Below are 19,975 nucleotides of genomic sequence, written 5' to 3' on the forward strand. Positions count from 1 at the left end.
AAATAAAGGACCTTATCTGAAAAAAATATATAAAACAGATAAATCACACCCAGACTAACAAAAACATTTAACTAACAGCCCCATTGTTTAATGCTACAAATATCTTGTTCTGGGCCATTAATGATAATACTGATACATGTCCATGCTCATCATGTGTTTTGCCTCCTGTTGGGCTTCATGATGATACATAGAATAACAAGCTAAACCTCACTGTACCTTATCGTTGCTTTTGACATCATGACAACCTTCCGCTCCTGAGTGTCTGCTGCCATCAGGACATATAGCAGTGATATTAACGTGCACTCCTCGGAGAGGATTATCCACTTGAATCTGAACTTCTGAAAGTAGCTTCTGCAACAAGACATACGCCGATTCAGTATTTTCCTTGAAAAACTACCCATCTTTTCTCTATACCGATTTGAAAAGCTTGATTGTTTGAATGATTCTGAATAGAAACAGTGTCGGACATAAAGAAAGCACTGTGATATCTGCTCGGCGGTCGCCATGAACCAAATACCGGTCAAACTGCACAATGTCTTTTTTTTGTGGACATTTACTGTGTTCTATAAAGCAAATAAAAAAAAGTGCAGAAACAGGTTACGTTACAATGCTTTATTATCTATCCAGCGTTGTCCTCTCATGAGGCACAATTTGTGCTGACTTACTGAAAAAATAACACTTTACTGTTATTGTTCGATAGCTAAACGGATAAAGTATGTTTTGATGCACATTTTTTTCAGGATTTTGCAGCAAACAGTCGTTTTTTTGTTTTGTAGATCTCAAATCCATTTATATTTACAAAGAAATAGAATATTAATTCAAAGGAAAAAAAGGAAAGGCTGAAACTGACATCACAGAGGAATTAATGTGGATGTTAAAGACTTTTGCCAAGAATTGGCAGATTTGACTGAATAACAGAGCATTAAGGAGAAGCTAAATGGAAAGAAATATGTAAAACGCTAATATGTGATAAGCAGTGAACTCATAAACTGCAGCTGTCGTTGGCTCATAGGCATTGTCCCAAGTCGGGCCTTACAGTCCCACCATATCACACTGCATACCCAGTCAGGGGCAGGCTGGTCTACTCGCAGAGGAGGGCTCAACCGAGTAATGTGGCCCCGCGGTAGTAGCGAGCGAACCATGTGCCAGCTGCCCTGAAGACAAACTGGGTTTGTGTTAGAAGAGTGAGTGTGTTTGTGTGTTAGAGTGAGTGTGTGTGTTAATCTGTGTTTTACTGTCTGTAGGTGTGTTAGTTATGTGTGGGGCTTTAAGGTACCAGAACTTCCCCAATTCCAGTGTCTCTCTCACGCACTCAGGACTTGTTAGGAGTGAAGTGCTGCTTCCCCAAGGTCGGGCAGGGGAGTGGTATTTGGTCACACTCACTGCTCGTCCAGGTTCCACTCACTCCCACCTACTCTAATCCTCAAAGTGAACTGGGGCTAGCCCTGCCACCTTATCACACTCTCAGGAGAGGGGAGCTCTGGGCAGCCAACACTAAAAAGGAAGGGGTGATAGAGATAGATATACTTACTGGATGACAAAATCACGTTACTTGAACCGCCTGGGTTTATGTATGGTGCTCAACTTTAACATACCAACATGCTTCTATTAGGTAACAATTACTCTCAGTACAGAGAGATAACATATATAATAATAAAATGACTCTGAGTAAAGATAGAACCCAAAGGCACATGATTGAGAGTTCCCAAGTAGATCACGTAAGCCTGTTTTTAAACTGTGTGTAATAAATCTTATTAAAACACGGTTTACCATAACAGGGCCTGTACTGTGTTCTGGATACAGCTTCATGTCAAAATAATATCTTTCTGTGTAAAAGTGATAAAAACACAATATGCTATTGCACTAGAACTTTTGTTGAAATATATTTGCATCTAATCTCCTCCTGCCCTAGAAGCTCAATGCTCCATGCTTCCACCACCATAATCCAGAACCAATTTAATTATGGGGCTGGAGATTCTTCAAGTCAAATGATTAAATAAAACAATGAGATGAAACTTGTAGCTGTTGACTGTGCTAACCTGATATGCATCGACTACCAACTCCTTCATATTAGATGCTGTTGAGTCCAATTGCTTGGCTATTGTTCCTGGCAGCAATGGCAACAAACCCTGTAAAGATAGAATTTAAATTGGAATGGAAACATATAGTATGAAATAACGCGGTAACACAAGTCCTTCAAGATACACCTTTTCAAGATATCCCAGACAGCATTGACCCAGACGATGACAAACCCAAATCCCCCTTAGGATAATGGCAGTTTAGCCCATATAAGAGTGAAATAAAAGACTTCTTGACTCCAGTGAAGTCATGTTAATTAGTAGATCCATTGCCAATTAAAGTAAACGTCTACCTATGAATTATGTTTTTTGCCAAACATTTAGAAAAACATTACCTTATACCAATGGTACTGACTTCCTTGCACAGCAAAAACCCCTAAGACATGGTTGTCAGCTAATTTTTGTCCAAGTAACCCTAAAGATGGGTGCTCCTGCGGAAAAAGAGGAAAAAACAAACTGAGATGGTAGCCATAAAGGACACGGTTTTAAAAACGTGCTGTTTTACCTGTTTTGTTAAATTTAACATTTTTGTAACAAAAAGTAGCATGGATCATCTCTAGTACTGTTATATGCCCAAACCCTTACACTCAAGCAACATTTGTCCAGGAATATTTAATTGTCATGTGGCACAAAATCTTGAAAAATAGTTTTCATTCTCCGCTACTGTAGACGCGTTACAGAATTTGCCGGCGCTCTATAAATAAAATACAATGTAATATTAATCCCCCCAGTGACATCATCAGAAGCGCTAACGGGCTATCAGCAGCAATCTTTTCTGATACTATCACTTTTATATGAGCAGTAACCTACTACCTGTCCAGAGGGCAGCTGGATAATTTAACAGGAATTCTTGCCTTACAAAAACAAATAAAAGATTGTATGGTCTCTGTAGACCTTTTCTAAAATAAACTACAAGACACTGAAGTGAGCAAGGGTCACTGGCGATTCCTCCTCCTCCCACCCTCCCTCCAAAGCTCACTGCCTGGGGGAGAAGTCAAATTAGGGAAAAGCAATTTACAAAAAAACACAGAATGTCAAGGTCAATGAATGTGTGAAACCTGCCGAAGATCTGGAATATATACATATAAATGAAGAATGTATATGCACATTCAAAATGAAACGTTACATGTCAGTAAAAAAATAACCCTATTTACACTGTCAAAAAATCTAGAGGAAATGTATAATATCAAACAGAAATACATTGTATTAATTTAAAATTATTTTACATTTATTATGAAAAATCTAGAAAAAATACTACAATGCATAGATACAAAAAAATAAAAAAGTAAAGAAAAATGTCAAAGGGAAAAAAAATTCATTTTCAGTACTAAATCAACTGATTTAAATTTCTCTTACCATATCTGTAGATCTTGTGTAAACATTGTCTTTAAGGTGGCACTTTCCATCGTTAGGAAGCACTATGCCTGCTAATTTGCTATCAAGTGCTAAGTGAGAAGTTTGATCCGTCATAACGATAAGCAAACGCTTTGCTTCTTTTCGCCAGCCAATATCTTTCTGAAACATCAAAACAAGTCAGCATTTAATTATTCTACGTTTTAAGCAACATCAAATACACTGACATGGGTTATTTCAAAACTACAAGATATGCCGAAAATGTTAATGTTACAATTGAATCTGAATGGTTATAATTTACATTGCAACACTGTAGCAATCAAGATTGTCATCAACAACTTGCAATCCCAGTTTGCTTCTTCCTTGTGGTGGTCCATCATGTTAATGCCACTAAAAAAAAACGTGTGCCCTCTCTTGCCCCAGTTAGTATTCAAGGTAGATATGGGACATTACACCAGTCAGTGAACAAGCGAGGAACCCAAGCCTGGAACTCTTGGAACACACCAAGTGTTTTTGCTAGAATATTGACCTTATTTTATGAGTACTTACCGTATTTCCCCATGTATAAGACGCACTATTTTTAGAATTTTTTTTTTACTAGAAAAGGAGACCGGAAAGGGGACCTGCTGCTTACCTGTTTTGCTCAGCAGCGTCTCTTGATCCGTCACGGCGACACAGGAACCCAGTGGAGTCACGTGACTGCACATCGCATTACATGAGTCCGCTCAGTTCCTGCTAGAGCAACGCAGACGGAAACAGCGGCCCCCACGGAAGTCTGCGAGCGGCAGCAGAAGATCTGGAGTTCAGGTAAGGTGGGGGAGTAAATTAATGAATATATGTGTGTGTGATAGCATGGATCCGTGTGTAGGGGGCCCAGGGAGGGGGCCCAGGGAGGGGGCCCAGGGAGGCTGAAAGTGATGTGCATGTACTGGCTGCCTGAGCATGATAGGAGTGCAATTGCTAACAATTGCTAGCAGCTAGCATCAATCACACTCATATCATGCCCAGGCAGCCAGTACAATAACTTTATGTAATATATTTTTTTTACATTTCGGTCCCCCCAAGCCGTCTTATACAAGGGAGCGTCTTATACTTGGGGAAATACAGTACTTTTTGTTGTGTTAGTCCCGAAAGCTGATGCACAGACGATAATGTAGCTGCTAAGTTAAAGCAGCAAGTACCCAAATAGGTAAGTGTGCTACAAAACGACAAAGCTATTCAAGAAAAAGAAGAGATCTATTTCTCACTTTACTCAATCTTTAGTGAATAAACCAACTTGGAAAAAGTCAAAGCGATACATTTATGGTTGACTGAGTAGGATAAGAGTGTAAGCTTTCAAGACAACTTAAGTCTTCTTCAGTTATATCACACAGTTTTTCACATTTATCTTATGTGTGTGTGAGAAAACATTCAAATGCCATCCGTTATTTTGGGTCCCAGAACTCTTATAAATACTTCTAATAATATGTATTTCTTTTAGATTTCACATTGCAAAACTCATTTTCAGGGGGACACTTACATGGCAAACAGCTGCCTGCAGCATAGCATCAAACGCACCTTCTGGCGTATCGATATTCCCGGAAATTTTCTGCTTCCCAACAATATTTTTGAATTCGGTAATATTGTCTGTTAAGGGCAGCACGTGGATAAATCCATGAGGAGGCATGCAATGCAGATGAAAATCACTAGATAGAAAGAAGGCAAGTTATTATATATCGACATCTCTGAGATAGGTAAGTGTGTTCATAGAGACACAAGTATTTCTTCCAGAAATGGCCCAGAAGCTCCTAGTTTGACATGTTTACAACTCTTTGTCTAGAGTAGACGCGGATCTGGACGTTACTTTTTTTGTGTCCGCTACCCACTCAGATTGCTGCAATGCTTCATGTGTTCAAGGTCTACTATGAACAATGAGACAGCCCCACCAGACCTTTGGCTACAGGAACAGTGGAAGCAGTGGAGATGCTACCAGACTAAATTCCAGCTAGCGCGAGAGGGCTACTTAAGATTAGCTTCGATTCCTATTCCGGCATTCCTATTCCTTTGTAATGTTTCCTATGTCCGTAAAGGCTGTAACACATTTTTAGTAACCTTTGTAATCTCACATTCCAGCTTAATCAAAAAATATGTTGTTACAGGTCCACTTATCTTGTGCATTATTTGCATTTTATTGTGTAGCTGGTAAAATAGATATTTTTAGCTGCCCAGCCCCGGACTGACAGATAAGTAAGACAATCAACACATTGGTCTTAGATGATGTTATTTGTTTAACTAACCTTCTTTGAATCTAAAATAACCTTCACACACGCAATGTAATATATGTGCAGTCCTCAGCTTTATTACTTAATGTATGCAAACTCTACCTTCACTGTAAAAAAAAATATTTATTTAGCCCATTTTTTGTAAATGGCTGTCTAAGACATGATTAACCTTTTATTTATTCCCTTCTTTTTTTAATACAATGTAAACACTTGTATCACATAACACTTCACGGTGGGTTAATTAATAATAAAGTTGCAATGTCTGGGAACTTTCATTTTTTTACAATTTCCAAACATGACCCAACACAAGTTTTCTTTTTTACAAACCCTCGAAAAAATATACATGGCCGAAAGACTGCCTGGAATGCAGGGAAAACGGTATTATACCCACCTGAATACAGATTCGACAGACATGGAAATAAAGATGAATTAGAAGTTTTGGATTAAGGAAATATCAAGCATGCTCAAGGTGTTTTACTTACCTGCACTGATTTTTAATCCTTAGTGGGTGGATACTTATATAAGGCGACAGAGGTTTATCCACAAATGACCCAAATCCAAACCTGATGTCGTTCGTGAAATTTGCCATTTTTTGAGACAAGTCAAATCCTATGGAATTGAGTTTTTCAATACTTTTGCGCATTGAAGCCGAGACATCAACCAAATAATAAAGATCTACTGGGTATTTCTCTAGATGGCGAACTTGTAACATGAAATTTGCTTTTGCACCTAAAAAAAACCCAAAACAGTTTGGGAAGATTAATATTATTAATACAATGTACACAGTGTTTCAACAGAAATCTTACATGGTACTGGTGAATATTGAAGAGTTAAAGAACTGAGTAACAAATGATAAGAATTGTAACACATTAATACACAATGTATTCAATGCCATAGATAAATCACAACTAACTGAACAGCAATCTTATCCAATTCTATCTATTTTTCCCATTGCAATTGAAGTTATATTATTGATATTTAGTTACGTGTCATTGATTTCCATCCAGCAGACTGTTTAATAGAGAGACACTATATGACTGAAAGTATCTGGACACCTGGCCATTACACCTATATGAGCATGTTGGACATCCCATTCCAAAACCATGTGCTTTATTTGATTTTGGATGACAAGGTCACGCAAAGGTGTTCAGCGGGGTTAAGGTCAGGGCTCTGTGCAGGTTTCTCCAAATCAAACTTGTCAAGCCATGTCTTTATGGACCTTGCTTGGTGAACAGGGGCACAGTCATGATGGAACAGGAAAGGACCTTCCCCAAACTGGTGCCATAAAGTTGGAAGCATAGCATTGTCCAAAATGTCTTGATATGCTGGATTAATAGTACCCTTCACTGGAACTAAGGGGCCCAAATCCTGAAAAACAGCCCCAAACCATTATCCCTCCTCCACGATGTATTCCGGTAGGTAGTGTTCTCCTGACATCCAGATTTACAGAAGAAGCTTGATTCAGCCTTCCAGAGAACACTTTTTCACTTCTCCAGTCCAGTGGCGGTGTGCTTTACACTACTTCAGACCATGCTTGGCATTGCACATACTCAAGTTCAGCTTTTGTGCAGCTGCTTGGCCATAGAAATCCATTTCATGAAGCGGCTGACACACAGTGTTTGTGCTGATGTTGCTTCCAGAGACAGTTTGGAAGTCTGTTGAGAGTGATGCTACAGAGGACTGGCAATTTGTACGCACTTTAATTCTCAACAGCCGCGCTTTGTGAGTGTGCTTGGACTAGTGGAACGGGATCGATCTAGCAGGGCAGGAATGTCAGTGTTAATGTATGGAGACGGCTGCCTATGTGTGGATGTTATACACCTATGTGATTGATGTTAGCAATGCGCCTAATCTCAATAAAAGGAGGGATGCCCTCATACTTTTGGTCATATACTGTAATTCACTATTGTATAATTACTATGGTCTAAAGGATGCTTTAGGGTTTGTCAGGAACCACCTGGTGTTGAGGAGGGTACATGGTTTATTCCCAGACTACCGAGGGATTACTCTCTTATGGACAATTTAAAGGTAAATGTGAGGGCTGAAGTGTTCCAGATCTAAGATTTGCTTATTTTGGGGTGGTTTAAAACCTCTTAGCCTTCTCTACCTCCAATAAAAAGTACTTTCAGATATGGAACTCCATAGAAAACAAGATTTATCAAGGTTCCAGAGTGGTTGGTTTTCTAATGAACTTGTTGGCAGCTGATGGATCAGTTCATTTTTATGGATTAGCATTTAGACAGTTATCTCTGATTATTTATTGTCTACAGTTCCTTCCGCAAAGCAGGGTTGAGTTGTTCCTCCGTAATTTCTTGTTAATGAAGTGAAATTAGATTTTTCTTCTCACTGTAACTATTTTGACAAATGTTTAGCAAGAAAACCCTTATGTCTTTTCTTCATCTTTCAACTCTATGAGAAAGTTCCTTGATTAAATCAGTGAGGCCATTATCAGTAACAGATCACAGGCCAAATGCATAGAACACGGTGGAATAGTGGAATAAGCATGACAGAGAACCAAGTTAAATTAAAGGAAATAGAAAGTAACAAAATAAAAACAAACTCAGATTTTGCCTTTAATCATAAATATAGCTGGCTAGGAAGTATGTAACAGTTATTGTAAAAATCAATTAGCTGCATGGCTTTTCTCCTAAAATGCCACTGAAGTTAGATTTTCCACATATGTCGAGGTTTATTAAGGCCATATCTTATAGAGGCGGTCTGGGAATGATTTTAAACTAAACAATAAAGCTTGGATAAATGATCTATTATTTTAGCAATAAACTACCCATGTTTTATACTATAAGGCACAAAGTAGCATTGAGTGGCCAGCTATTTCTACATATAACTCCCATCAGGCTTAGCTAGTCACAATTTTTTCAACACACTCGACAAATATGGATAAAAGAGAGTGTTGGAAGTTTGACAACAGATGCAGAGTTATAGATGGCATTATATGTTTTTTTGCATGACGCCTCTAACATTTCTTCTTCAGGTCTCTTCTGAATGGCCCCAGAACTTTAAACTCCATATTGCCAAGGCACACGGCTCCAACGTAGTGAAAAACTATGATCGTACCACGTGCCACATCCCACAACGTGTCCCAGTCTTCTTTTCTTGCCTAGGAAGGATTTCTGGCTCAGTAGACCCTATGACCTTGTGAGTTCAGGGGGACCTTTTTGCCCCAACCCAACTAGCGGTGGTGCTTCAGGCTTTCAACCAACAAAGCCTCTAACAAGATCAGATGTCTACGTTTTTGCAGTTAATACACATGTAAAAGGCAAATAAATCCTTGGTACTGAGATGACTCTGTGCAACGAATGCAAGATCATCATGTCTGGACAACCTTTTACGTGTTAGGGACAGACCTTTACAGTATTCAGGAATACAATGTCTATATCCAGCTCAACCCAGAACTGCCACAGTCCTCACTTGATGGATGCGGCTACAAAATCTGCATCAAACTGATCCTATTCTAAAACAGTTTTGATTAAAACTTAAAATAATGAAAGTGTACAGAGGTCCATATATTGTATTTTTTAATGTCACTTTTTATATATATATATATATATATATATATATATATATATATATTTATTTATTTTTTATTTTAAAGATTCCATTTCAGTTTCTTCTCACTATACATTATCCCGGAGTGATCAGCAAGGAAAGCTCTGTAGTTCCTGTTTAATTGCAAACAAATCAGGACACATATGCATTTAACATGTACAATATGTAAGTTTTCTGGTGTGGAGGAGGAAGCAAAAGGAGAAAAAATGTAGGCTTCTCTAAATTTAAATCATCATTTTTAAGAATATTACGAAACCGGGGCTGGTAGCAAGCATACGAGAAGATCCATGATGTTGAAAATCTGACTTAATTAAATGTAATAAATCATAATATCAGCAAAATGTAAATTAACTTATAAATCCAGCTGGATAAACAGGCAGTGAATTAATGTATGCAATTCCCAAACCCATAATATTATTACATACAGATTAAATATTATTATATTTAAACTGTGATCCTCCTTCGCAACATCTGCAGCTACCCAGAAAATGACTCCTGGGAGGAGTAATTTCTTAATTTAATAGGTTCAAATATTTGGCAATAAGATGTGTAATGCCTAAAAAAAGTACAAAAATCTGAGTAGAAGAATATCCTTGGCTTGAGTTCTAGTTTTTGCCATGTATATATAGCGTGCGGTTAGTTGACATTTAATATACAATCTTAGATTTCTCTGAAAACAAGCAAAATGGTCACATTTAAAAGAAGAGTTGTTTTGTAATATTACCAGGCAGAGGTATGCCCCAAAGTCCCTTCAATTTTCTGCAACAGCCTTAAGATCGCACTATCCCTTTAAGGGTGGCTGACGGAAAGCCTGTGTTCATTGCGTTAGAAACAAAATTTAATAGTCTGCAAATTTTTCTTGCTGTAAAGCCTTATTTGGTCCTTTTACAGCAAATCAGGATCATCATATGCATTTAACTTCTGCCAGGAGGCTGTTCCACTTATCTACTACCCTCTCAGTATAGTAAAACTTCCTTAATTCTAAAGGGCCAACCACCTGAACACCTTTTAAGAAAGGCTGTTGGCTCTGCATAATGTACAGTTAAATCCGAGGAAATTCTCGTAGAACCAGCTGGTTACCATTTGTAAAGTTGTATCTGGTTGACAGGCTGTGGATTCCATCAAAAGAACAGGATAAAATAAATATAAAATAATTTTCATATGTATTTGTATTTCAATTGAATTCTTCCCCGCTGCACTTCTGCTTTCGGTATTAAGGAGGTAGAGGAATTCTGAGCTGGGCGTCTCACGGCAGATCAATTTAGATCTGGCTGGCAAAATGACATTATTTGAGCATAGCGATTCTATTACATCACAAGCACCTGACTACCTCATATTACTGCCAATGCAGATAATGATATGGCAGTGAATCATATGGTTTGGTTACTGTATGGTTTTTACGTATTTATCGGTTCTGGTTGAATTATGCCAATAACTGACCGTTTACAATGAATTCAAATTAAAGAATTAAACAGAAGGCTAGCAAAAATTAAAGGAAAAAACACACATTTACAAAGAAAATCATGTCAGCTTGCCTGTGCCAATATGGCCATTCATGTGTTTCAGTAGCGCCGGGCCAAGCGTTTTATAATTCGGCCCCAAAAAGTCTAGACTTTTCATTACCTAGAGTACACAGTATTTTCAGCCGTTTAAAACTTAACAGCAGTACTTTGAGTGAATATTTTCCATTATTTCATTGACATGTTATTTTAAAGACTTCTTAAAGGGTTGTTTTTTATGATCTCATATTCCTTAGGCAATTTGTGAAGAAAAAGTGTAAAGCACTAATTGGGCAGTGCCATGATTGGCTCATTAAAAAGAAAAATTGGAACCTAACAAGAACAAGGTCATGCAGCACATAAGCGCTTATTGAAATACCGTAAAATACCAGTTTATGTGCTATAAATATAAATAACAAAAACACACACACAAACCTATACAAACACCTATACACACACACACACACATATATATATATATATATATATATATATACCTTCATATGTTCTGTAGGATGACTACCCTTGGTAGTCGAAGTATTAGCCCCAAGAAGATGCTGTGAAAATATCTAATTTGTATGGTTTGAGTTCTTTTAGGTGGATTATTTGGAGAGCAGGGTGGGCTGTTTCTCCGTTTCCACAGTTTTCAAGTTACTTATAGAAGGTGAGGATTCCAGTTCCAGGATTTCCTACATTCTCAAATTTCACTTTCTTGAATTTACTAATTAATGGGAAAGTCATATTCCCCTGCCAAGGAGATCAGATTGTTCTGTAAGTGACAGCTGCTAAAACCTGCGTTGGTAAATGGCTAAAGTGTCTGTCTGAGGAATCTGATCAATGCATTGCTAGCACTCAGTGGTGCAAGTGCTGGATGGGGTTGCTTCAAACAAATAAGAAAGGATTTTCAAAACTTTTGTGTTTGTGGTGTCTATCCTGTTTTGAAAGTGGTCTTGAGACAAAATGTGCAAAACAAAATACTTCTGTCGCTATGGATGAGAGCTGTCTCTCCTAGAATGGAAGCTCATGAGCAGGGCACTCAAAAGACCACCATTCTTGCCAGGAACTTTGTATGAAAGCACCATCAGGCTAGATCGCACGGACAGGGTCCTCCACTCCACCCCATATTTAAGTTGAAGAGAACTACGTAATATGTTAGTAGTTAACAGAGTATTAATAAGAATACCAGTGTGATTATTTACACGTCATAAATAAAATCCAAATTGGTATTTGTGATAACATTTTTTAATGAAAATTGGTGGATAATTTGTAATATCAAAACAGAATCGGAATATAAAAAGTGGACATCTGTTCTCTCTAGCAAAGACATCTCTGCTTACTGGGCCATATTGGTATGATTATACAAGCATAAAGATAAAATAGACACATACTGATATATACATATAATGCCATAATGCAATATTGGGCTACTATTATACTAATTTGCCTGCAGCTGTGTGACTGCAAACCCCCGGGGGCCTTTTTTTTAGTACACAGCATTCAGCTGAATTAGTAATGAGTCATCGCTATTAAAATAATATTCAGTTATTACCTTTAGAAATGACTGGTAATTACTACTCTGGTGGCTAATTTTAACATGGTATGAGGCTGTGTCTGCAGGTGCCAAAACAGAGCAGAATGCAGCTTTCGTGGGCTATTATCCCATTAACAACCTTAGGGTATACTATTACATCCGGAAAAAATGGTCAGAACAACCATAGGACGTAATAGTACATCCTGCTGAGAGGTTACACTATCCAACACTGCGATCTCTGAGTTAATAGAGAAATCGGTTTTCTCCCATGTCAAATAATACCGTGTATATATATATATATATTATATATATATATATATATATATATATACTTTTTTTTCCCCAGTGATGTCACCACAACCTCATCTGTGGTTCTGTCTGATTACAAAAGAGATCCCAGAGGATCTCTGATTCTATAATCATGTCATGCTGCTCTCTGAAGAGTTGGAAAAGTTGCTATTACCGTATTTGCTCGATTATAAGACGAGGTTTTTTTCAGAGCAAATGCTCTGAAAAATACCCCTCGTCTTCTAATCGGGGTCGTCTTCTAATCAGACCTCAAATAGAGTCTGATTAGGAGACTAAGATCCAGATCCCCCGCACCGCTGCAGGGGACCTGGATCCTCCTGTCTCACCCCCCCCCATCATACACACACTTACCGGTGCTTCCTGCTGTATTGCCGGGGCAGCGGGTTGACGTCTACGCGATCCGCGTAGACAACGTCCGCTGCAGCCGGAAGGAGGTGTGGCTAGCAGCGGGGGTTGTCTGCGTCCGTCGCGCAAACCTTCCCCGACTGTCAGAGATCAGAGTTCCCCGCACCGGTGCGGGGAACTCTGATCTCTGACAGCCGGGGAAAGTATACGCGACGGACGGATACAAACCCCCGCTGCCAACTCCACCTCCTTCCGGCTGCAGCAGAAGGCGACGTCAACCCGCTGCCCCGGCTGGAAGCACCGGTAAGAGAGGGCTGAGAGGGGAGGGGAGGGGAGAGTGTGTGTGTGTGTGTTAGTTAAATGGGGGTATAGGGTGTGTGTGTGTGTGTGTGTGTGTGTTAAATGGGGGCATAGGGCATTTCTGGAGTGGCGTTAAGGGGGCATTTAATAGAGCACTCTGCCTCCTGAAATGCCTTATACACCTATATGCCACTCTGCCCCATAATATGCATTTTAACCCCCTAAATGCCAGAATGGGATATAGGGGTATAAGGCATTTCTGGAGGCAGAGTGGCACATAGGGGGTCAAAAGGCATACCATGGGGCACAGTGGCATATAGAGGGTTAAAAGGCATATCATGGGCCACAGTGCCATATTGGAGTGGCAAGCCTGGGGGCAGATGTGCGTAACTGGGGGACAGGTTGGAAAATACAAGAAATAAAAACAAAAAAAATATTTTTCTCAATCATAGCTTTTATTAAAAAAAATAGTTTACATGAATTAACATTTACTGGTAAAACTTTTTTCCTTTAGGGTCGTCTTATATTCAGGCTTTTTCTTTTTTTCCTAAGTTAATATTCAGATTTTGGGGGGTCGTCTTATAATCAGGGTCGTCTTATAATCGAGCAAATACGGTAATACTAATAATATTAATAATAATAAATGTCAGAAAAAAGTGTTCTAACCCCTCATACCCCTTTAACTTGCCTACTAGTGAAAACTTTGCATGTCATATTCAGTTGATCACTGTTTCCAGATGAGTAGAAAATGTGTGAAATATAGGATGTGGCTCTCGCACTGAAAAGTTTGGAGACCTCTAATATAGAATAATTATTGCACAATAAACCAAAATGTGACATACACAGACAAAACACTTTATTGTGTGCGATTCTAAATATTCCACCACTAACCTGGTCTTAGGTGAACAGAAACCTCTGACGGAGTGACCTGGCTGCTTGTGTCCTTGGTGCTGAGAACCTGCACTTGAACTGAAGGATGTTCTATTAACTCTTGTCTGCACCCTTTGGATTTCAGATTCGGTACGGTGTCACATCTTTCATTCTCTGTTGATTCCACCATAAAATCCTGAGAAGAGAGAGAGAGAGGCATACTTTTTATTTGTCCCCAGTATAACAAGAAGGGCCACAATTAGCTAATTCCTATCTGAGTCTTTTTGATCTGGTAGCCAACTCTTTAGTCCTAGATGTCTTCTGATCAGAGGAAACCAAAACAAGAAGGCAATATGTTTTTCCCATTTCAAATGCGCTTCCTTTTACTATTCTGCGTTTCTCTGTATCTCCCATTACCTGCTTTGCCTACGATGTCTTAAAGGTTTTGCATAGCTGGTCGGACATCTCTCACTTATAAAATCCATGTAGCAATGTATTCATGTTTGGTGCTGATCGAGGCCTGACCTCCGTGGCCACCATCCTTACCAGGTGCCAAGGTATGCTGCTACAGAAGTAATGTACAGTGCCAGGTACAGCATGGTATGGAGGACGTGCTGGTTAGGCACAGTTCTCCATCGTACAAATGGGCTGGTTGGGGAGATCCTTTGTAACTTGCCCACTGAGTAGCAGCACACGGGGGGACCTGTTCTCCAGACAAGGCCATCTGCCCCTGGTTTACAGGAATATGCCGCAGATCCATGTATATTTAATACATTGCTGGCCTTTTAACATTTTTTTCTGGGAACGGGTTGGGCATTCAACAGTACCAAGAATTATGCTTCTAATAAACCCTTAGTTAAAGAGCGTTAGGAGAGCTTTAAACTATAGGGTTGCCCGCTGAACAAACAGTTACAGGAAGGAGCTGTAAATTCAGGTTAGCCATACTCTTAAAAAATCTAAGAAAAAAATGTAGCTCACACGGAAAAGAACAGATATTTGAAGGCACGCTGAGAACAAGCATAGCTCTGACATTTCAGATGAACAGAGTATTTTCTATTATAATAATGCCATGTTCCAGGAATCCACACAAAGTACTGCAACTGAGATCCAAAGAAAACCTACAAGGGTGTAGCTCAGATAATAGTAAAGCAAAGTATTGCAAGGAATCAGCATTTTGTTAGTTAACTGCTCTTGTTCACATCGTATAAGAACTATGTTTGACCCAAGATTAATATCTCACTGTCTTGAATTAGGTTGTAAGATCCAGCGAGGAATGACAGAAGTAACCTAAGTACCTATAAGATCTATGCAATAAAATGTGACTTATGTATTCAGCTAAGCACTTATTGCCTGCGACCAGATGACTCCTCTTAAGTTGGAATGATACCTGGATGAACACGTTATTCACTGAGCTGTTCTCTACATTGCTGAGTTCACCTGCACTGACTCGCAGCTTGGAATATGAGACCGAACACACCATAATTTGTTGCCCCAAGCCATGTTCTTTCAGGCACCAGTGTGTGTGCTGTAGAGTTGTGCATTTAGATTTGTACGAATTTTAATTTTAACCAAATTTGCCAGTTTTGTTAATTCGTACTAATGTATGAAAATGAAGAGGGACCCCAACGAAACAAACAAAAATTAACAGGGAGCTTTGAATTTTTGTTTGCTTTCATTGCTCTCTCACTCACTCTGTCTCACAGACGTACTCCCTGACACCACGGAGAAGCGGACAATGACAGAAGACAGAAGAACAAGGAGTGGAGCTGCAGAAAAGGAGATAGAGACATGTATAGGGTGACCGAATGTCCCGGACTGCACGGGACAGTCCCCCAATGAGACTTTTAAGTCCCGGGCAGCCTCAATCCGGGACAAAGCATTGTCCCATAATAAGTCTGAGAAGTCAGAGTGAAGGCGGTCTCAGACAATCAGGAGAGACTTCTCAACTCCTCTAATTGCCTGAGGTTGCCTCAGTTCCTGATTGGCTGCATCCCTCCTTCATCCCAAACTCAGCGTAAGCTGCAGCCAGCACCATGCGTGTTTGACTGTGTGTTTGTCACTGTGTTTGTCTGTTTGTCCCTCGTCTTCTAATCGGGGTCGTCTTCTAATCAGACCTCAAATAGAGGTCTGATTATGAGACTAAGATCCAGATCCCCCGCACCGCTGCAGGGGACCTGGATCCTCCTGTCTCCCCCCCCCCCCCCATTTAACACCCCCCCACACACACTTACCGGTGCTTCCTGCTGTATTGCCGGGGCAGCGGGTTGACGTCTACGCGATCCGCGTAGACAACGTCCGCTGCAGCCGAAAGCGGATACCTTCCCCGACTGTCAGAGATCAGAGTTCCCCGCACCGGTGTGGGGAACTTTGATCTCTGACAGCCGGGGAAGGTATGCGCGACGGACGCAGACAAACCCCCGCTGCCAACTCCACCTCCTTCCGGCTGCAGCGGAAGGAGACGTCAACCCGCTGCCCCGGCAATACAGCAGGACATTGGAAGCACCGGTAAGTGTGTGTGTGTTAAATGGGGGCATAGGGCATTTCTGGAACGCCTTATACCCCTATATGCCACTCTGGCACTTAGGGGGTTAAAAGGCATATTATGGGGCAGAGTGGCATATAGGGAGGTATAAGGCATTTCAGGAGGCAGAGTGGCGTTAAGGGGGCATTTAATAGAGCACTCTGCCTCCTGAAATGCCTTATACCTCCCTATATGCCACTCTGCCCCATAATATGCCTTTTAACCCCCTAAATGCCAGAGTGGCATATAGGGGTATAAGGCATTTCTGGAGGCAGAGTGCTCTATACAATGCCTTTTAACTCCCTTAATGCCACTCTGCCTCCTGGAATGCCTTATACCTCCCTATATGCCACTCTGCCCCATAATATGCATTTTAACCCCCTAAATGCCAGAATGGGATATAGGGGTATAAGGCATTTCTGGAGGCAGAGTGGCACATAGGGGGTCAAAAGGCATACCATGGGGCACAGTGGCATATAGAGGGTTAAAAGGCATATCATGGGCCACAGTGCCATATTGGTGTGGCAAGCCTGGGGGCAGATGTGCGTAACTGGGGGACAGGTTGGAAAATACAAGGAAATAAAAACAAAAAAAATATTTTTCTCAATCATAGCTTTTATTTAAAAAAATAGTTTACATGAATTAACATTTACTGTAAAACTTTTTTCCTTTAGGGTCGTCTTATATTCAGGCTTTTTCTTTTTTTCCTAAGTTAATATTCAGATTTTGGGGGGTCGTCTTATAATCAGGGTCGTCTTATAATCGAGGAAATACGGTAATGCGTGTATGTGAGATATATATAATATAAAATGTATTTTATATGTATGTGAGGGTGTGTGTATGTGAATCAATGTGTATGTGATATATAAATATAAAATGTATTTTATGTGTATGTGAAGGTGTACATACGTGAATCAGTGTATATGTGATATATATATATATATATATATCTATATACATATATATATATAATATAAAATGTATTTTATGTGTATGTGAGGGTGTACATATGTGAATCAATGTGTATGTGATATATAAATATAAAATGTATTTTATGTGTATGTGAGGGTGTGTGTATGTGAATCAATGTGTATGTGATATATAAATATAAAATGTATTTTATGTGTATGTGAAGGTGTACATATGTGAATCAGTGTATATGTGATATATATATACCTATATATAATATAAAATGTATTTTATGTGTATGTGAGGGTGTACATATGTGAATCAGATACATATATAAAAACAAAAAGAGTTTTCACGAACTATACTTTACAGAACGATTGTGACTTAGAAATCATAGAGGTTTGAAAATAATGCAATCCAGATTTTTGAAAAAACAATAAATAACAAAAAAAAACCCCTATATAATATTAAGCACAATTTTTTTTTCCAAACAAGGTCTGGATAGACTATAAGTGGAAGCGTTTCCAGATTTTACACCTGCTTCACATTTGACCATCTGAAAGTCAAGTTATGATGTAAACAGCTGTTAAGTATAATTACAGGACTGGCCTCTGAGTGTCCTTTTTTAAACCGCTTCCCGGTTTTGTGGTTGTATTTAACTAGCGATACTCCATCCACAGCAGCACAGTACGAGTGACAGGCCATCCATAAGAAAGGGCCATATGGGAATTTTCAGAAACTGAAAGGTGTGAAAAAAACATCTATTTAAATAAATGCCTTAATGTAGGGTTGGTCAACCTGCAGCTGTCCAGTTGTTGCTGGAATATAACACTCATTACCATCGTACTTACTGGGAGTTCAAGTCTCAAAATCATGCCGTCCAAGAACGAAGACTTGAAGAGTCCTTTCTTTTTTAGGATACTGGGAGCTGGGATTTTGTAATAGGCAGGTTCTTGAACTAACTCCAAACTCAGGCTAAAAGCTTTAATATAACTCTCAGAGTTGTTGCAACAATGCCAGGTTTTCAAAGTGAAAGTGAAGATTTTTGGGGTAAATTAATCTGGAAATGACTTCACATTAGGGTGACCACCAGACCTGGGACTTTCTTCAATCCCTGGGAATGGGATAATGCACTCCCTTCTCATATTTTGTCTACTTCCCAGCGACACCAAACCCACTACTATCTACTCCTCAGCTACTAAAGTCACTGGGGCTACCCCCCCAGTTGAAGCCAAACTCCCAGAAGAGGGGAGCTAACCCTGGAAAAACGTTGACCACATTTTCCCAGGACACTTATTCATTTCACATATTGTTCTACCTTGTAGCATACAGAATGTAAATCCCACAAACTGCAGGTCAGCTCCTTACACATGCTGCCCAGCACCATATGAAATGCATAAGTATACTGCAATAAATAACTGATGTGGTTACCCTGCTTCATATTTGCTACTGCTTTCACAATACGTAGAAACATAGAATGTGAGAGCAGATAAGAACCATAAGGCCCATCCAGTCTGCCATTTTCTTCCTGGTGTAAGTGGATCAAACCCTTATCAGTCTTTGGTCAGGATAGCTTTTTTGTTTATGCCATGCCTGTTTGAATTCTCCCTCACTGTATTACCCTCCACCACGTCTGCAGGGAACCCGTTACATTTATCTACTACCATCTGAGTAAAGTACAACTTCCTAATATTACATCTAAGCCTCTCATCCTCTAGTTTTAGACCATGACCTCTTGTTCTAACATTGCTCCTCCTTTCAAATAAGCTTGCCTCCTGTCGTTTGTTAAATCCCTTTAAGTGTTTAAATGTTTCTATAGCATCCCCCTCTCTCCTCTTTCCTCCAAGTTATACATATTAAGATCTTTTAACCTTTCCTGATAATTTCTGTTCCTGCACGCCACTTACTATTTGTGTAGCTCTCCCCTGAACTCTCCTCAATGCGTCAATATCCTTCTGAAGATGGGGTCTCCAGAACTGTACGCAGTAATCACAGTCATGTTGGAATAGAAAATGGCCTTCCTCAAACTGGAAGCATAGCATTTCTTGGAATCTTGGAATGCTGAAGGGTCAGTGCATCAGACGGAATCCAGAGATCAGAGGGATCACCGCGCCGGGCAGAGACAAGAAGGAGATAAAGTGCTCGCTCTACATGGACGACGTGACCATCTTCTGCGCGGATCGCCGGTCGGTGAGAGCGCTCGTCCAGACGTGCGAGGACTTCAGCCGAGCTTCAGGCGCAAAGGTCAACTGCGGGAAGTCGGAGACCATGCTGTTCGGGCAGTGGGACCTGACTTCTGAGCCGATCCCGTTTCCCATCCAAACCGACTTCCTAAAGATCCTGGGAGTCTGGTTCGGCAGAGACGGCGCGGCCCTGAAAAGCTGGGAGGAGAGACTCAACAAAGTAAAGCAGAAATTTGGGCTGTGGAGCCT

The 19,975-nt window shown here is 39.9% G+C and overlaps 1 protein-coding gene across 1 annotated transcript in view; it reads right to left on the bottom strand.

Annotated features, from left to right (window-relative positions):
• The window catches only part of LOC149300853 (integrin beta-8-like), a 39,864-nt gene that overhangs the window by 11,379 nt on the left and 8,510 nt on the right, over nt 1-19,975 (bottom strand). The window contains exons 4-10 of the mRNA XM_089484888.1: nt 14,135-14,309; nt 6,175-6,421; nt 4,951-5,116; nt 3,435-3,593; nt 2,414-2,509; nt 2,040-2,129; nt 217-351 (exon numbers count right to left, since the gene is read on the bottom strand). Of these exons, the coding sequence (XP_089341014.1) occupies nt 217-351; nt 2,040-2,129; nt 2,414-2,509; nt 3,435-3,593; nt 4,951-5,116; nt 6,175-6,421; nt 14,135-14,309 (1,068 nt within the window). The remainder of the gene's footprint in view (nt 1-216; nt 352-2,039; nt 2,130-2,413; nt 2,510-3,434; nt 3,594-4,950; nt 5,117-6,174; nt 6,422-14,134; nt 14,310-19,975) is intronic.

This window comes from Sceloporus occidentalis, unplaced genomic scaffold (genome assembly GCF_023333645.1).
Source record: "Sceloporus occidentalis isolate IW3139 unplaced genomic scaffold, rSceOcc1.0.p SCAF_23, whole genome shotgun sequence".
In the NCBI taxonomy this organism is placed as follows: domain Eukaryota; kingdom Metazoa; phylum Chordata; class Lepidosauria; order Squamata; family Phrynosomatidae; genus Sceloporus; species Sceloporus occidentalis.